The sequence below is a fragment of the Phoca vitulina genome, unplaced genomic scaffold, assembly GCF_004348235.1.
Source record: "Phoca vitulina isolate PV1807 unplaced genomic scaffold, GSC_HSeal_1.0 scaffold4, whole genome shotgun sequence".
Classification (NCBI taxonomy): Eukaryota; Metazoa; Chordata; class Mammalia; order Carnivora; family Phocidae; genus Phoca; species Phoca vitulina.
Window position 1 is genome coordinate 45,580,845 of NW_022589707.1, and position 19,772 is coordinate 45,600,616.

The 19,772-nt window shown below is 39.2% G+C and overlaps 1 protein-coding gene across 5 annotated transcripts in view; it reads left to right on the forward strand.

The window, feature by feature from the left end:
• Positions 1-19,772, forward strand: part of RAPGEF5 (Rap guanine nucleotide exchange factor 5) — a 508,053-nt gene that overhangs the window by 364,354 nt on the left and 123,927 nt on the right. For all 5 annotated transcript variants that reach the window (XM_032401958.1, XM_032401959.1, XM_032401957.1 and 2 more), the window contains one exon: positions 1,014-1,062. In XM_032401958.1, the coding sequence (XP_032257849.1) occupies positions 1,014-1,062 (49 nt within the window). The remainder of the gene's footprint in view (positions 1-1,013; positions 1,063-19,772) is intronic.

A 19,772-nucleotide genomic window follows, 5' to 3' on the forward strand; every position in this document is an offset into this window, starting at 1 on the left:
TAAATTAGATTAATTTCAATGGCAAGTCTTATGTAACCTTGAACTTGTAGTATTCTCCCTTTAAAATGTCATTAGTGTAATAAGCTGCAGGACACTTCCAAACTCACCAGCACCTCCAAACACCTGAACGCATTCGTACTTCTGCACTTAAAAGACTGTCCTAGAGAGGAATGAGCTTGTTCATTGTGGAATTTTTATTGCTGCTGAACATAGATTTCCCAAAGATTATCTTCATGGTATCTTTTTTTTTTTTTTCATCTTATCTTTGAAATTGACTATGATTATCTTTTTTGTCTCTGTTTTATGGTCCTCTTTGGGAATGCTTTTAGGAAAGGATTTAAGCATTCAGATTTGGGGGAGGTGGGTGGAGAGAGAGAGCAAGCAGACAAATAAGTGGGGTTGAAGGCACTTAGGATTTTAAAGGCCGTCTTGTCTGTTCCCATTTCACCTACCCTGTGAGTCGATGGCACTTGCTTTTCTGGGGCATATTTTCCAAAATGGTTGCCATAAACCTGTCAGACTTCAAATGAGCATTGATCGTGTTTGAGTAGAGACCCAGTTACACCAGGACCACCTATTTAATTTTTCTAGAATTTCTAGATAAGCTACAATCTTTGAGGGATAAATAATATTTAGTATCTTTGCCAAGGTATCATGCATGTTTTAATAATTGGTTACTTATAGTATTTCTATATGTTTTACAGTTACAATTTTGAGGCTCTTCCCATAATCGTATCAAAAAAACCAATGTTTTACAGTGTATACATTCTGACAACTGTCTAATTTCTTTTGAAAGTAAGTCAATATGATTCTTCCAGATTTTTGGCCTAAAATTCCTATGCAGAGGTTTTTCCCTGATACTAAAAACAAACAAAACCCCAAAGCATGACAGCAAACTTAACTTTCATTGCAGTAACTCTTAATTTTGGTGCATACCTAAACACAAAGTACTGCTTTTGATAACTACATTTTTCTTATTCTAATTTTATTTTTTCCCCCTAATATCTTACTAGGTGCAGAGAGAACTAGCAGCTGTTATTGCTTTGAAAGCAAGGAAATCTGGTGAGTAGTCTTTCCTGGGGCTGAGTGTATCTCAGGAAGTTTTGATGCAGAATGCAGAGAAGTATCACTGTTTGTTTTTAACATTATCTATTTTGCCATTGAAATAGCACAGACTATTATATATAGTTCCTTAAAATTTCACTGCTTTGCTTTATTTCATATTTCAAGGAAAAATGAAATGAAAAATAAAAAATACATTTGTAGTCCATTGCAACCATGAAGAAAGTCTAAGTATACAACCCAAGAAAGCAAACCACATAGCATTTACCTATCATAATGACAGAGGAAAATAACACGAAGGTGGTCTTTGTTTAAGGGTATGTTTTTCATCTCAAAGGAGTTTCTTCTAAAAATAATTGTTTAATGACATTTCAAAGCAAGCATTTTATGTAGGACTAATTGCGTGGATCTGATCCCTGATACCTGTAGGACACAATCTGGAAGCGATATGTGGAAAGGAAAAGGGAGCTTTCAGATATATTTTGAAGGAGAGAAAGCCATACTCTGGTGAAATTCAATATGAGATGGAGACTCATTGAGGTAGAAAAACACTTAGGAAGAGTGCGAGAAGGAGGCATCGTTTGCTGTTCAGAGGGAGGAGGTCAATGCTGAATAGAATGACAAACTGAAGGGAGGTGCTACTTGGATCATGGTAAATTGGAATAAGATTTTTCAGGCAGAAAGACTATGAGAAAATCAAAGACATGACAAAAATCAAAGAAATAAATGGAACAGAGATGTCTTGAAAACACAAACCATGAATTTTACATCTTTCTTTCTACACTTAGAAACTCTAAGAGTTTGCTTTTCCCTCAGTTACTTTTTGAATCAAACACACATTAGTGTGAATTAGCTTATCATATGTAATCTCTTTGTTGATTTGGCTGAGGAGAGGACACAGAGACGGCGTGCCATAAAGGTAGAGAGGAGGATGCAAAGAACAGCCATCTTGACCCCCAGGGTAGTGAACAGAGCGGGCAGCGTGAATAGGGCTCTTCAGTGCCAGCATTGGATCATGGCTGTTTGCATAGATGGAGGCCTGATGGAGAAAGGACATCAATATGAAGGTTTTGGGAGAGAGGGCCTAGAAATAAATTGTGCTAGAGCTGTTCTTCATTCCTGTAATCATAAGGAGACAAAACTTACAGTCCGTATGAGTTGGAATGGCAGTGCCGTAGAAGGTAGGGTTTTTTTTTTTTTTTTTTTTTTTAAGTTTCAGAAAAAAGGGAGAAAAACAGAGCAAATAAATATAGATAGGGAGGCTGGAGAAGAGGGTTACTAATTCACACAGGGTGGGATGGAAGGCCCTCTGGTAGGGGACATTTGAATAAAGACCTGAAGTCAGTGAAGGGGTGAGCCCTGTGGATATCCAAACAAGAGCATTTGGGCAGAGGTGTGCAAAATGTGCTTGAGGAATAGCAAAGAGGTATGAGTAACTAGAGCCAAGTGAACAGGGCAAAAAGAGGTGGATTTGGGATGTCAGGCTAAGAAGTTCGAACTTTCTGGAGGTGAAGAGAAGTAAGTAAGACCCACACACGTTAGAGCATGCAAAATAAAAGATTGTGGTTGTGGGGGGGGGGGAGTTAATTTATTAACCTTGATATGACTGCATGAAGTTATATCTGTCTTCCTTACTCATTTGATCCATGGAGCTTGGAGTGTGAACACAACTTTGGAGGCTACTTAGGACAGAGTGAAATGGTCTCTCACATGTACACTAATGGTGGGGACATAAAATCATAGTTTTACAGAAAAGCAATGTTTCAGTGTGTTCTAAAAGCCCTAACTCTATGATCCAGTAGCTCCATGACTGGAGGTCATAATCAGAGATGCATGTGAAGATTCAGGTAGAAGGAATCTATTGCGATTTTTTTTTTAACAATAAGAAATTAGAAACAATCATTCAGTCCTTGTAGTAGAGAAATAATAAAATTGATCAATGTAATGGAATGTTTAAATAGCTTTAAAATGATATTTTAAAGAATTAATATAGTAAAATGTTCAGTGGAAAAAAGTATATATAGTTAGCGTATAGTCTTTCATAATAAAATAATTTTAATTGTTCTTTTTCTTACTATTATAGTGTAGTGTGTGCAATGAAAAAAATTTTGATAGTATGTGAATGTATGAAGAAAGTGAAAAATCACCCATCATCTCACCAACAGAGATAACCAGTTACTTTTCTTGTATTTGTTTCCAGATGTTTCCCTTTTAATATGTAGATACTATATTATTATATATTAATATGCAGATTTGATAAAAGTGGGATCATTTTATCTGCACTCTTTTATTTTGAGGTAATTACATATTCATATGCAGGTGTAAGAAATAATACAGAGATCCATGTTTTCTTTTCCCAGTTTCGCCTAACAGTAACATTTTGCAAAACTATGGGACAGTTTCACAACCAGGATATTGACAGTGATAAAGAATACTTCTAGCACCACAAGGATTCATCTTGTTGCTCTTTAATAGCTACACTGAATTTCTTCCTGCCCCTACTCCTTCCGTAACCCTTGGCGGTTACTACTCTGTTCTCTATTTCTATAATTTTTGTCACTTCAAAAATACTAAATAAATGGAATCATACAGTATATATAACTTTTTGGGAGTAGCTCTTTTCACTTGCCATAATTCTCTGGAGATTCATTCAGGTTGTTGGACATCAGTAGTTGATTATGTTTTATTGCTGAATAATATTCCATCATATGAATGTATGACAGTATGTTTACCACTCACCCATTGAAGGACATCTGGATTGCTTACAGTTTTGGGCTATTATGACTTAAACTACATCTGCGAATATTCATGTACAGGTTTTTGTGTGAACCTAAGTCTTCATCCCTCTGGAGTAAATGCCCACGAGTACGATTGCTGGGTTGTTAGGTAGTTGCATGCTTAGTTTTTTAAGAAACTACCAAACTGTTCGGCAGACTGGCTATACCATTTTACATTCTCACTAGCAATATGTAAGTGATCCAGCTTCTCTGCATCTTTGTCAGCATTTGGTATCATCACTGTTTTTTATTTTAGCCATTCCAATAGGCATGAAGTGATATCTCTAATGATATTGATCACCTTAGGTTGCTTATTTGCCACCTGAATGTCATCTTTGGTGAAATGTGTCTTTATGTCTTTTGCCCTTTTTGTAATTGAATTATTGGTTTACTGTTGAGTTTTAAGAGTTCTTTACATATTGTAGATACCAGTCCTTTGTTGGATATGTGGTTGGCAAATATTTTCTCCCAGTCTGCTTGTCCTTTCATTTTCTTTTTTTTTTTTTTTTTTGTTTTTTTTTTTTTTAAAGATTTTTTTATTTATTTGACAGAGAGAAAGACAGCCAGAGAGGGAACACAAGCAGGGGGAGTGGGAGAGGGAGAAGCAGGCTTCCCAAGGAGCAGGGAGCCTGATGCGGGGCTCGATCCCAGGACCTTGGGATCATGACCTGAGCCGAAGGCAGACGCTTAACGACTGAGCCACCCAGGCGCCCCTTGTCCTTTCATTTTCTTATCAAAGTCTTTCACAGAGCAAAAGTTTTTAATTTGGAAAAAACTATTAATTTTTTTAATGGATCATGCCTTTGGGGTATGTCTAAGAACTCTTTGTCTAGTGCTAGATCCCAAAGATTTCTCTTGTCTTTTTTTTTTCCCCTTGAAAGTTTTATAGTTTTATGTTTTAAATTTGAATCCATGATTTAGTTTGAGTTAGTTTTTGTGTAAGGTGTAAGACTTAGGTCAAGGGTTTTTTTGGTTGTTTTTTCTGTTTTTGTTGTTTGGGTTTTTTGGCTTATGAATGTCCAGTTGCCCCAGCACCTTTGTTGAAGAGACCATCATTCTTTCATTGAATTGCTTTTATACCTTTGTCAAAAATAAGTTGGACATATTTTGTGGGTCTAGGTTCTCTGTTATTCTCAATTGAACAGATTGTGTTGGTATGCACCAGTTTTGATTACTGTAGCTATATATAATCCACTTTTTTTTTTTAAAGATTTTATTTATTTATTTGACAGAGAGAGAGATAGTGAGAGCAGGAACACAAGCAGGGGGAGTGGGAGAAGGAGAAGCAGGCTTCCCACCGAGCAGGGAGCCCGATGCGGGGCTCGATCCCAGGAGCCTGGGATCACGACCTGAGCCGAAGGTAGACGCCTAACCATCTGAGCCACCCAGGTGCCCCTATAATCCACTTTTTATAGGATTTATTGTCATGTCAATAATGTAGATCTGCATCATTAGTTTTATTAACTTTATATACTGTACACTTTATTTAATTCTTGTACCTTTATTTAACTAAATCTTGTTCATTCTTGCACAACAACTAATTATTATACATTTAGGTTTTTAATTTTTTTCCTATTATAAATAATAATAGAAGGACCTAAAGATATATTCTTGTGCTTGTGTTATTTTGCCCTTTTCCAATTATTTTCTCATAATAAATTATTAAAATTGGAATAGCTAGGTTGATAGCTAGGTGTAGATAGTGTTAAAGTTTTGTTTTTCACATTTAGGACTTTAAGTCATCTGGAACTTGGTTTTGTATGTGGTGTCAGGTGGAAATCAAATTTTATGTTTTCCTTATGCTAAGCCAGTTACTCCAGGAGCATTCATTGGACCTGATGCTAACGCCATCACACATGAAATTCATATATATTATTTCAATTACCTACCAGAGCTTTATAATAAAACTTTTTCTAGGGTGGGGATAAGGCACATCTCTTCTTACCTTTCTTATTCTCCTCATAGTTTTATTTTGTCAGGTTCCGTGAAATCTCCTTTGGAATTTTTAAAAGTTTATCACACTTATAGATCATTAGATAAATTTGACAGTTTGGAAATAAGTGTTTCCATCCTTGAACCTAGGATATCTTATTTTTTCAAATTTTTAGTACTGCGGTGGAAATTTCTCCATAAAGGCCTTGCACATTTTTTTTGTATTTTTAGTTACCTTGTGATTTGGGTTACTATTGTAAATGAACTATTTTTCTCTTCTCTCTCTTCCTTTTTTAGTTCTCTTCTGTGATGGTTTCTCAAGTCTTTATCTTTCATGATGCTTTTTGTTTTAATAGATGTACTTTTTGGAGAAGTTTTGGATTCGCAGAAAAAGTGAGCAGAGAATGCAAAAGTTCCCATACACCCTCTGCCCCTACCTGTGCACAGTCTCTGCTACTCTGAACATCTCTGAGTGGCACATTTGTTACCATCAGTGAACCTATACCGACATGTCATTATTGCCCCACGTCTATAGTTTACGTTAGGGTTCACCCTGTATTGTACATTTTATGGGTTTGGACAAATGTATAAGGATATGTATCTACCATTATGGTATCATATAAAATAGTTTCCCTGCCCTAAGAATCTTCTGTGCTTCACCTATTTATTTCTTTCTCCCAACCCCTGGCAACCACTCATCTTTTTAATGTTTTCATAGTCTTGCCTTTGCCAGAAAGTCATATAGTTGGATTCATACAGTATGTAGCCTTTTCAGATTGGCTCCTTTTGCTTAATAATACGCATTTAAGGTTCCTTCATGACTTTTCATGGCTTGAAAGCTCATTTCTTTTTAGCAGTTGGTAACATTCCATTGTCTCTGTGTTCTGTGGTTTATTTACCCATTCATCTACTGAAGGACATCTTGGTTGCTTCCTAGTTTGTGCAGTGATGGAATAAAGTTGCTATAACACTGTGCAGGTTTTTGTGTAGATGTAAATTTTCACATCCCTTGTGTAAATATCAAGGGGCACAATTACTGGATGGTATGGTAAGAGTATGGTTCATTTTATAGGAAACCACCAAACTGCCTGCCAAATTGGCTAGACCATTTTGCATTCCCACCAGCAGTGCATGAGAGTTACTGTTGCTCCGTATCTTTGCCAGCATTAGTTGTTCTAAGTGTTCTGGGTTTTGGCCATGCTAATAGTTGTGTAGTAGTGGCTCATTGGTGTTTTAATTTGCTTTTCCCTGCTGACATAAGATGTGGAGCATCTTTCCATATGCTTATTTGCCATCTGTATATCTCTGGTGAAGTGTCTGTTAAGACCTTTAGATTAGTTGTTTTCTCATTTTTGAGTTTTAAGAGTTTTTTTTATATACTTTGGGGAAGAATCCTTTTTCAGATGTCTTTTTTGCAAATATTTTCTCCCAGTTTGTGGCTTGTCTTCTCATTCTCTTCCCATTGTCTTTTGAAGAACAGATGTTTTTAGTTTTAATGAAGTCAAGCTTATTTTTCTTTCATGGAATCATGTCTTTGGTGGTGTATCTAGAAAGTCATGCCATACTCAAGGTCATCTAAGTTTTCTCCTATGTCGTATTCTAGCAATTTTATAGTTTTGCATTTTATATTTAGATCTGTGATCCATTTTGAGTTAATTTTTGTGAAAGGTCAGGACCATGTCTAGGTTTGGGTTTTTTTGCGTATAGATATCTAGTTGTTCCAGCATCATTTGGTGAAAAGACTCTTCTTTATCCATTATATTTCCTTTGCTCCTTTGTCAAAGATCAGTGACCATATTTGTGTGGGTCTATTTCTAGGCTCTCTGTTCTATTCCATTGATCCATTTGCCTATTATTTCTACAATGTTCCACTGTCTCGATTACTGTAGCTTTCTGGTAAGTGTTGACATCGTGTAGTGTCAGTCCTCCAACTTTGTCCTCCTTTAATATTGTGTTGCTATTCTGGGTCTTTTCCTTCCATATAAACTTTAGAATCAGTTTGTTAATATCCACATCTATTGTCTTTTATAATTGGTGATTTTTGCTGTATGAAATTTTGGGTCTAGCAAAAGTGTTGAACTCAAATGAATTCTAATAACTTGTTTTAAAATGATCTTAGATTTCCCATATGGGCAAATATATTATCTATCAATAATGACTAATTTGTCTCTGTCTCATCCATCTAAGTAACTCCTTTTTATCTCATACTATTTCATTAGCTAGTGTCTTCCAATATAAGGTTGACTAAGGTCATTGATAGTTGGCATTCTCATTTTGTCCTTGACTTTAAATATAATATTTTTGGTTAGAAAAGTAACATGAGGGCGCCAACTCAGTGGGTTAGGCATCTGCCTTTGGCTCAGGTCATGATCCCAGGGTTCTGGGATTGAGTCCCACGTTGGGCTGCCTGCTCCTAGAGGAGTCTGCTTCTACCTCTGCCCCTCCTCCCACTTGTTCTCTCAATCTCTCTTTCTCTCTCAAATAAATAAATAAAAACTTAAAAAAAATGTAACATGAGTCAACAAGATTATTTTAGAGAGAAACAAAGACATTACTCTCCTGCACTCCCAAACAAATTTGGTAAATAGTCTAGGGACAGAAATAATCAACAAGTCCAACAAGTTGTATATTAAAGTATTCAAAGAATCCAAATATGAAAAGTACTAGAGATACTTCCCTGTTTCATTCCATACTCTCACTGCTTGAGTTGACATTGAGAGTAGATGAGAAATGACAATGGCAAGGTACAAGAGAGGCTATCATAGGTATTGCATTCCTTCATGCCTTTCTCAGATTCTAATTTGGCACCTGCTATATTCAGGTACAGTATAAGGTACCTGGAATATACAGTGAGGTGGTATGTCTAGTGAGGATATAATAGCAAAGATAAATATGGCCCCTGCTGTTTTTAAATTACAACACATGTTTCATAAATGGAAAACATTAATGAATCACTGGCTGTTTGAAAAAGAAGAACTTATTACTGTGTAGTTAGGAGGTGATAAAATGCAGAGACATTAAGCATAGCCTTAATTAAGTAGAGTTCCAGCTGCAGAATGGTACATTCTGTGTATGCTTGATGTGGTTTTCTAAAACTATTTTGAGGTGGTTTTTTAAGGAAGAAGAAAAAGAAGTTGGTGTACATCTAATAAAAAGTATGAAAATGATAGCACATCTGGGGCTTGACAGAAGGAATTGATTACCCTAATATCTTATGTCTTGCAGTAAAACTGTTAATTAGGGCTCAGGTGGTCATGATAGATTTATGTCTCATTGCCAAGGGTTATTAAAACAAGAATTAGTATAAAGCAAAAGTTTTTTATTTCAGCTCACCATACAAACAGAAATAAAAGTAAATGACAATCGATAGATTATATAAATGATTCAAGGCTCTAGTTTAGTAAAAGATCCATTTTGTTGTAATTTTCTAAAAGGCCATTAGGATGTGCCTTTAAACAGTTTTCTCCTCCAAATGCTAACCTTAGTGAATGTGAATAGCATTTTAAGGCTTCAAGAGATTTACAAAAATTAGCACAGATATCCTTGCACTTTCTTTTTGTTCGATTGCTTATTCCCCTGCTAATGTTAGCTAATTAGAGTCTTGGGAGATGTGTTTTTTTTTCCTTTTCCAGGAATCTACAGCCAAAGCACTTTTAGCTCTCATTCTCTTTAGATCTTATGAAATTTGTACTGTGGTGGGCTTCTATTTTTGGAAAGCCAGAAATACCATATTGGTAAATCTCCTTGGCAGTTGTTATATTTTACTCTGCTTAGTCCATAGCTAGTTAAGTGCTTTAAAACTGAAAGTTTGGAAAAGAAAGAAAGGGATTCTAGGCTCTGTTTATGCCATTAATTGTCACTGTGACCTTAGCAAAGTGATTTCGATTTGCATCATGAGGGGATTGGTGTAGAATCTGATAACCTGAGAGATGCCTTTCAACTCTAATATTTAATTATAGCAATACATATTTTTATTAATTACCTTCATTATCCTTAATGGAGTCACACCCTTGAGAATATTTTATTCAGGACTCTTTTAGGAGCAAGTGCTAGAAAAACAAAAACAAAAACAAACCTGAAAACCACAAAGGGAATTTATGGGCTCAGAGAATCTCTGGAGTTCATCTCAGCAGAAAGGGAGAAAACCTCTATCCGGGTAGTCTCCACAGACGTCTCGCTGGGGACCTTGTTGGAAGAATGACATGCCCACCTCTGGAGCAGTAGAAGCAGGGTGGTTCGAGAGGTCAGGTGACCTGCACACAAGAGAAGACATATGGCCTAAGGCTGGGATGGATGCAGCCCCTCAAGGAAAACCAGCAGAAGAGGGACCCGTGGTGAGTGGGCGCCGTGTGTGCCCACCACAGGAGGCGCGGTTTGCGTTTGCATTGTGTCTCAGTGTCAAGATTTAGAGAGGAAAGGTTACTCCTGAGATCACCTAGGCTAGCCAGCCCGCAGCCAGAATGCAAACCCAAGGGTTTCAGTGCCCCATCTCCAGTTTTTCCGACTACACTACGCTCCCTCCCTTGTTAGTACGTTTCTGGATTATGAGAATAAAGATGGGATTTGCAAAAAGATGTTCCTGTTTTCCACTTTGGTTCCTGGAATGGAAAACACCAGAGTAAAAGCTCATACGTTTTACAGGTAGCAGATAGCAGCATTTTTTTTTTTTTCTCTTCCCAGGATAAATTAGCCAGGGATTGAGATTAAAGTGGTATTTGTGTACCAAGATATTTTATTATTTCTTGGGGATATTAAATATATATAATATAAAATAGTATAAAATAGCTTCACTCTATTGTGTTTAATTTGAGCTTTTTGTAAACATTATTTTTAATAGGTTTTAATAGAAAGCATGAGAGGGAAGCCAGTGTTTTACATTGAGGTTAAATTGTCTCTCCTAGCCTTCTAGATCCTCTTGTTTGTTGTCTCATCTTTGGATCCTATTGTCAAGCTTAATTAGGCCTTTGAATGGGTGTGTGATTTCAACAACCTGGTTGCTACTCTGTGCCATGCAGTGAACTCTGTGCATGTAACATATTCAAGAAGGCAACCCCAGATCTGGTCGTCAGGGTGGACCCATCAGACAGGTTGAGGGGCTTCTGTCACCCCTGTAGTCTGGGTCAATTGCCAGCTTTGAAGATCTCCTGTTAGTAACCATCACTGGGCATCAGCAGTACTTACTAGGAAATTTCAGCAGTTTTAAGCCTCCTTCTTAAGAATATGTATGTACGATTGGGGGAAATGAAGTGTTGACAGGAAGCTCTGATGTGAGACTTGAGGTCTGACACAATTGAAAAAACATCTTCAGGGCAGAAGCATTCCAAAGACAAGATATTCATGTTGCTTTGTCATGAAAAATAAAATAGATTATTTTTAGCATAAAGAAGGCTTTTCCTTTTCCACATTTAAAAGAAAAAAACCATTAAGCCTATGGAATTGCTCTGACTTTTAACGTCCTCTAAATTTTTACTTTTTATTTTTAGTGGACAGATTTCTCCTTTTAATGGAGAACCTGTTTGCCTTGACCCTTTCCCTTTTGTAAACACACAGCTCGTATATAGAAGAAGGCACAATAGAATGGGATTTTAGAGTAGGTGTTAATAATACAGTTAGGGCCAGCAAAGACAGCCTCCCATGCTAGTACAGTTACTGCTGTGTCAGACTCCTTCGACCTTTCCAGTTTTCTGTGATATTTTATATTGAAAATTTAAAACTAAAAGCTATGGTGATCTTCTCTTACAGGTCTTTATTCATCTGGTCTCTGATGGCTCTAATAATGAATGTTGGAGCTAAAAAAGACTCTCATGGCAGAAATCTGTTGGCTGGATTTTAAGTAATTAAAATCTTATGCTTAATTTTTAGAGATACTTTCAACCACTTAAATTTTCTTTTTTTTTTTTTTTTTTTTAAAGATTTTATTTATTTATTTGAGAGAGAGAGAATGAGAGACAGAGAGCATGAGAGGGGTTAGGGTCAGAGGGAGAAGCAGACCCCCTGCCGAGCAGGGAGCCCGATGCGGGACTCGATCCAGGGACTCCAGGATCATGACCTGAGCCGAAGGCAGTCGCTTAACCAACTGAGCCACCCAGGCGCCCTCAACCACTTAAATTTTCTTAAGTCTTCCTTAGCCTGCCCTCTAAGGATGCACCTTGTCCTCTCAGAATTGATATTTCTACACGGTGTATTTTTTGTCCTTTTCTTCTCCTTTACCACCTCCTGGACGCCGCGTTGGCCCACGGCCGTCACTCTCATTCGAGGTCAGCACAGACCCACTCTGATTGTCTTGGAGCCCCACTGAATGTGTTCTTTAGCATTTGTCAGCCAAGAGGAAAGAAGTCGCGTGTGTTTTCCCCTAAAATAATCAACACAACATTATTGTCTTCCTGATTGATGACGATGTAGGATGTTTTCCCTAGAAGAGAGAGCTTTGCCTAACACCATGCTGATTGTTGAAGCTTGTAAAATCTCTCTCCTTCTCGGGTGCCATAATAACTCCTTGTTCTAACATTTCCAGAGCCTGTTCTTCTGTCCCTGCTTTGCTGACAGGTTTTGTGCGTCCATATCCCGTCTCCACTAGTGCATGTTCTTATCAGAGATCAATTCAGTGGTTGACAGGTTAGATCTTTCTTTTTTTTTTAATGGCATAAAACCACAAGAAGAGTCTTAAGAGTAGTTATCAATGCATTGTCAAGTTAAAGATCTTTGAAAATGTAAAATTCTTGCAATCAAGAAAATAATAGCATTGGTAAAACCCAGAAACAATTGAAAATGCATGCAGCAGATGCTTTGTAAATTTTTCTAACTCTCCCACTGGGATACAAAGAAAATTGCCTTTAAAAAAAAATCCCGTGACACTGTCTTTTGTAATTAGAGCTATTAAGTCGAAATGATAAATAACCATTCAGTGGCATACTATAAAAGAAAATAGCCCTTTGCCCTGATTTCTCCTTGAACAGCAAGAGATCTGAGTGTATTGAAGTTGGGTTCCTTTAACCCTGAGGATTGTTTAGAATTGAGGAAAGCAAGCGAGCTGATTTTTTCATCCTTCAACATGGTCATGTCCATTAGGATAGTAAATGAAACTGATTTGCCAAGGAGGTGAATAATTAAAACCACAACAGAGTGTGCTCCAGAATGCAGGGGTTTTGTTTTCAAAACAAAGTGCTGTGGGGCACTTCAGTGGCGGTATGTAATGCTTATAAGGCTCAATAGACAAAGGTAATTATCGCTCTAAATGGGCGCTTGTCCCTGTCTTAGGGAATCAGATCCTGGGAAGGAGAACTGAGTACTGATGGTAACTGTCTCCAGGAATATGAGAGCTCACAGACCAGGCTCTTGTCCTATGTGGTCCAGGACAACGATTTTATGTCATTCGGATTTTTACCTGTTAGTGCCCATGTTTTATACATGTTGCCAAGCCTCCCTGAGGTGCCTTTGGAGCAAAGAGGTGGGTGGAAGGCAGGAGAGAGGCTTTAAAGGAAGAATCAAGTTTTCTATTTGAGTGCCTGAAGAGCAGCTTCTAGCATTGCAGCTCCTGGGAGCATTATTTTCTGTGCGGAAACTAGATGAGTATAATGAGTGTACCCTGTGCATAAATTCAATATTAGTTCTACACCCAAGGTCAAATGAAAGTTAATGACCATTTGCACACCAGAGATCTGAAACCCACATTTTACTTCTTTCTCATAATGACAAAAAAGGAGAGCAATTTATATTTAAATTGATTTAAATTTCAAAGCATAAACACAGAGGTCTCCCTGGTACTCTCTCCTTGTCAGTGAAACTTCCTGGCAGGACTCGACTTTCATAAAAAATTGAGCCGCATCCCATTCCAGTTCCCTTGTGTGGACAGTTTTTTGTTTTCTGTGGAACTACCCTCTTCCCACCCTGCTGGGTTGGTGACACCAAATCAGAAGCCAGCAATGCAATCATGGCCACTTTCTTTAATGATTTAGGTTTTGCATTTGTTGAGCTAATTAGCTGATTGAGGCAACTAATGGGTGTCTTTAATCCACTGTTGACTGGGCAGCTTCTCCCTGAAGCCTGCCAGCTCCTTTGTTCTTGGTCTTCTGGGGAGTGGGAGCTGCTTCCCAGATGAACATATGATACATGCCACCCAGTGTCCCGAGGCCAGCCTGAGAGGCTGGTATGCTAATGACCAAGTGCCCTAAAAGGCCAGGCATCCACTTAAAGCTCTGTGGCTGACCAAATCTTTGTGTATGAATAAAGGTTTGCGTTTGAGGGGTGCCCGGGTGAGGGCAGGGAAGAGGATTGATCTATCCATCATCCATTTGCAGAATTGATAATTCTGTGATTGCTTCTTTGTATACCCCTAAGGTACAAAATGAAAGCGATGTAGATGTTTTAAATATTAGAATATTTGAGGACATATTTAAAGAAGATGATTAGCTAGTAAAATGGAAAGCTGTATTAAAATCATCTCTCGGGGCACCTGGGTGGCTCAGTCAGTTAAGCGTCTGCCTTCAGCTCAGGTCATGATCCCAGCGTCCTGGGATCTAGCCTCCACATCTGGCTCTGTGCTCAGCAGGGAGCCTGCTTCTCCCTCTCCCTCTGCCTGCCTGTCTGCCTACTTGTGATCTCTCTCTCTCTCATAAGAGAGAGATCTCTTATGAACTAAAATGTTCCTTTAAAAGAACTCTTGCCATATGATGTTCTTACAAAGTTACAAAGTTCTACAGCCTGGTAAACACACCTTCCCACCAAAATCCAGCAGTCCTGAGCATGTAGCTAGGAAATTTGACTCCCATGCTGTTTTGTGTTCAGTCACTCTGGTAAGTCAACTGGCTGCTCTCAGCCTCAGTTTCCATTTTTCATAAAAGGAAGCGGTCAACCGTGGTTGAGGACGAGAGTGCCATGCTCAGCCTGTGTGTGGGTCGTGTTCTAAGTACCAAGTTCTAGGCAGCTTTACTTCTCTTTAATTATACATTGATGCCTACTCAGTAAGAATATGGGAATAATAACTTTTGATCATTTAATTTCCTTTCTAAACTTTTGTGATTCGGTGCCTTTTTCCTCCGGGAAAATGTGTGGAAGGCCCTTCTTGCTCCTGCCCCCCTCCTCAGAGAACATTTTCTAACTCTCATTTGTATTGACAAGTAAGAGCTATCAAGGGAAATCTTTGTCTTGGCCACATGACCCAGCTATTGTCCAGCATTCGTCACATTAAAAGTCTAATTGTGTAAACAGGCATGAAAATGGAGCTGTTCTCAGTAGAACTGCAATGACATGAGCAGTGTGTGTGAGTATAATAACGCTCCGCAGTACGGAACGCAAAGCAAGCCATTTGATGTAGCTGAGTTCTACCAGGGATGCTGTTGCAATAAAAGTGAAATTTGCTTCATGTACTATTCTTTCCGTTTATGTAAGACACACATAAATACTGGACATTTGAGAATTTCTAAATCAGACATTTTCTTTGTAAGCGGCCGAACTGTGGTTCTAGCTATTTGCTTTTTTCAGATAGGTCATAAAAATACTGCATTTTAATGCTGCATACAGTGATTGAGATCTATTTTTGGAATGAGATGGGTGATAGAAATTTTGACCCCAGAGGCCATGATGTCTTGTATTATACAACTTCTTAAATTTTGACAAAGGGTTTTTGTTTGGAGATGAGGAAGCAGGGATGGATAGATACTTTTAAAAATAATCCTAGTTTTGTTTTTGTCAAGCAGTGTTTCTCACATTTAATTTGCATAGCAGTTAATTTGCAGTGCTTGTAATTCTTGCTCTGCGCCCCACCCCCCCACTCCAGTTAAGCTTGGATGGAGGCCTTGGTGTCTGAATTTCTAACCAGCCTTCACCCCTAAGTGATTTAGGTGCCACACTTTGACGGACACATTCCAAAGTCTGTGCGATCTGCAGTCTCAGGGAGTGAGCTGGTGTTTTATGAAGGGTGTTGGTCTAATGAAGCAAGCACGGTAGAGGCAATCAAAATGTTGTTTATACTTAGGCTACTAACTCATTTATTGGACAACTGCCTAACTTGTCAGTGTTTCTCTACCCGACTGGAGATTTTGTCATGGGAATGATAACAGAATTATAATGCTCTCATGGCATTGGCGGTAAAAGCTTTATACATGAAGTGAATTATTACCAAGGTTTATTTGCCGGGCAGACTCAGGAATAAGTGAACGTTCTCACTGAGGTTTTCCACACTAAACTTACCAGGAAGACGTTTGAGAGGGGAGTGGTTGGCACTGTTTAAAGGGGAAGTGAATTTAACCCTGGCTCCCAACAGGTGCCCCTGAACCAAAGCCACATCCTTGTAAAGCCAGTCCTTGTACATTGTGGGCCCATCCCAAATCAGTAGAACGGACGGGCTTGTCTGGTTCCCCTTTTGCTAAAAAGTGGCTGCCTTCTATCTATTGAAAATACGTTTAATAAAAACAAAGCATAAAAGAAAAAAACACGAAGCGTTCGCTTTAAGACCTATTAAAATCGATGGAGGAAGTTTACACGTTATCACGTCATTGTTTTCTGGTAGAACAATGACTGTGGGAAATGTGCGATTGAGGTTACTTTGTATCTACCCTGAGGAACAGACGGCAGAGAGCCAAACCTGACAGATACAGTTGTCATCTCAGTTGTATAGATTCTTATTTTCTTCATTTTGATTTTTAGTTTTGTTTTTATATGTTCTAAAGGCCCATTTCCATATCATAGTTCCAAAGGTAGAGCTAAGTAGAGGTGATGTTCCTCTGTGCAAAGAGGGCAGTAAACAGTAAACACAGAATTGTCACATATTAGCAATAAAACCAACTTCCCCACCCTTCAGATGTGGTGGGTCTTGCAGGGAGTTGGGAGATTGGCCGTAAGCCCTGGCTGAGAGCCTCCCCTGCTGACGGTGAAGGTGTAGGGGGCTGTTGTCTCAGCAGCCTGTGGTCCCAGGCAGTGCTGTGGTGTGTCTGCCTTGTCAGGGAAGGGGCACCTTCCACCACGGGCATCACGGTGTTAGTGCCGCACGCATGGGCTGTAGGCCCCGACAGTGCACGCCTCGGACCCTCTAGGCCTTTTAGACTCATCGCTGAAACTAACGACAGATGTAGAATTCACACGTAGCCTTTGTACCTAAGTCCAAGTCACTGAAGTTGCTTCATTTTGCTGGTAACATTAGGCCCACGTGAATTAACTAATTTCAGGGTTAGTCTTATAACCAAATGGACAGTTTCATCAAAAGATGACATTCATATGGGTGGTCAGGCCCCTCCAAGGAAATTTTCATTTGGACCTGCTCTAAGTGCAGTTTTTTATTACCTTGATATTTCAAGAAGAAAGACAAAGAAAACTACTGATAGTTTTATCAATTTTACATGAAAATTCAAAATACACATACTTCTATTTGAGAGGAAATATGACTCAGTGCCTTTGGCATGGGTGTGAAAAATAGTTTGTGTTGACAGGCCATGCTGTATGAAAAACCTTTTTTTCCCACGTGTGTTTTGGCTTGGTTTTGTTATCTGGTAATCTTAGGAGATTATTTTATTTTATGAGTCATTAAAGCACTTGCATTGACCCTCAGAAGTGGTAATTAACGGATTCTCAGAATTATTCTCTCCGCTGAAACATAGGTGGGAAATGCTGTGTTCTTTACTTGAGACCACTGCACTGTGGTCCTCAGCAAGTTGCCACCCCCTGCCAGAGACCAGCATTTGAGCTGTTTTTGATTGAACTCTTTTTGTGATACATGGTCCATTCAGAATATTGCTCCTGCCTGGGCTGAGGATAAAATATCCCCGTTTGGCTCACTCAGTCCCTGACATGGGAGGGTCATTGGAACCCCACGATGCTCCTGGGCTGCTCTGGTCTCAGAAGTGTCCACGCCAGTCATTGCTGCCCCCGTGGTATTTGCAGTGAGTGTCAGGGGCACATCTCAGCCGGGTTAGGGTCTCTGGGCCTTTCTGGCTATCTTGCCCTATGTTGCCTCTTACTGAGGCTGTAAACCCCACTGCTTCCTTGTTGCATACTCCTTACAGCCTATGGCCCTTCATAAGGTGGGCTCCCTTGCAGGCCTCTATCCCCAGAGCATGTAGAAACTTTTGAGTCCTTGCAGATTTCCCATCCTGGGAAAGAGGAGCAACTCAGGAATAATAAGCTCTGGACCTCATCTACCCCTTGCCTGCCCTTAGCTTTACTCTGCTCACTGCCGAATCCACCGTGAGCATGCTGACCGCCACTTGGGGCTGGGGATAGACTGACACAGTCTCCTCTGTGTACTAAGTCACAATCTGTATGTAAAACTGTGTTCCTGTCTTCAGTGTTCACTCAGCCATCTACCTAATCTCACCATTTGGAGCCCAAGCCCAGCAAGGGAAGATGAGGCCCATAGCTCTTACCTTTCATCTCTGCTGCCTCTTTACTGCCCTGCCCCCCAAACCCGACAGTCCCCTTGCAGTAACTTGGGGACAGCCTTGAGCTTTTCTAGCCCATTACTTACTGACTGCTTCTTGAGGGGGACAGACCTGTGGCTTCGCTATTCCAGGAGAGAGGGATTTGAGATTTGAAACTTACAGAGTTGGTTGTTGATGTACAAAGGAAGGTAACATTTCTCTATAAAGTTTGGCCTTTCAAGGAAAAATTCTAACTTGGATGTCAGAATACAAACAGTAATGACTTTGTTTCTATGTTCCTTATCTTGCACTCTACCCCAATAGTGGGTGGGTCTGATTAGGAGAAAGGCCCCATCCATGGCTAAAAAGAAAAAAGGGAAAAAGCACATTACTGTGTTGGGAGTAAAAGGTAGCTACCCTCGATCAAGCACTTCATGTCTACCCTTTCTTCCACATAGTCATCCTATGGGGTGGTGATGATTATCACTCTTTTTCAAGTAATGAAGTTGAGGTTTGGGGAAGTGATATAACTTGATAAAGATCGTATGCTAGAAAGACTGTAGGAATGATGCTGTATTTTTTTCCCAAATGTGTAATAAAAGGAAGTTTCTTTAAATTCTAGCAGGACAGATTAGGTAAGGGTTAAGGAAAATTCACATCTTTCCCTGGCCCCCTCTTGAGGGGCATACCCTCCATGGATTGCTCTATTGATTGAACTATTTGGTGTCTTTACTTGTATTTGCAAATACAAGGACTCTTAGGGAATTGGTGGTGGTTGCTCTGTATGCTTTAGAATTTTCCTGTAATGTCAGTGGGAAGATTTAGTAGTAGCATTACTGACAATTCAGGAACAAAAAAAGCTTATGAACATCATATGTGTGACAGAAAGCTGTAATGTTATTTTTAAAAGCAGATCGCTGGTCTACCATAAAACCTTAGTTAAGTATCAGTGTACATATGACCTGTTGTGTTTTCTTTTTTACAGTCCCCGAGGCGGATTTGTGTAGCTGTGAAAAGCAAACCAAGAAACTCAGGTTCAGTTCTAGCTTAGCCACTTGCTATGACTTAGTGGCTTCCAGAGGCTCATTTTCTTATTCTGTAAAATGGAGCTAATGGCACATGCCTCTGGGGCTTGTTAGGAGTGGGGAGAGTTAAATGAGATGCCATAAAGCATGTAGCTCCACATTGGCACATAGTTAGACTCAGAAATTACTTTTCTTTTATTCCCTGAGATAAATCTTTTATTTTTTTTCTTTTCAAATTTTTATTTAAATTCTAGTTAGCATACAGTGCAGTATTGGTTTCAGGAGTAGAATTCAGTGATTCATCATGTTCATACAACACCCAGTGCTCATCATAACAAGTGTCCTCCTTAATACCCATCACCCTTCTCACCCATCCCCCACCGACTTCGCTCCATCAACCCTCAGTTTGTTCTCTGTCCCTAAGAGTCTCTTATGGCTTGTTTCCTTCTCTCCCTTCTCTCTCTCTCTCTCTCTCTCCCTCTCTCATGTGTGCATGCGCGCACTTTCTCTTTTCCCCCCTCCTCATATGAAAAGATACTGAGCATCGTTCATCGTTAGGAAAATATAAATCAAAACTTGGTGAGCTACTACCTCACCCCTTTCAGAATGGCTAAAATTAACAACAC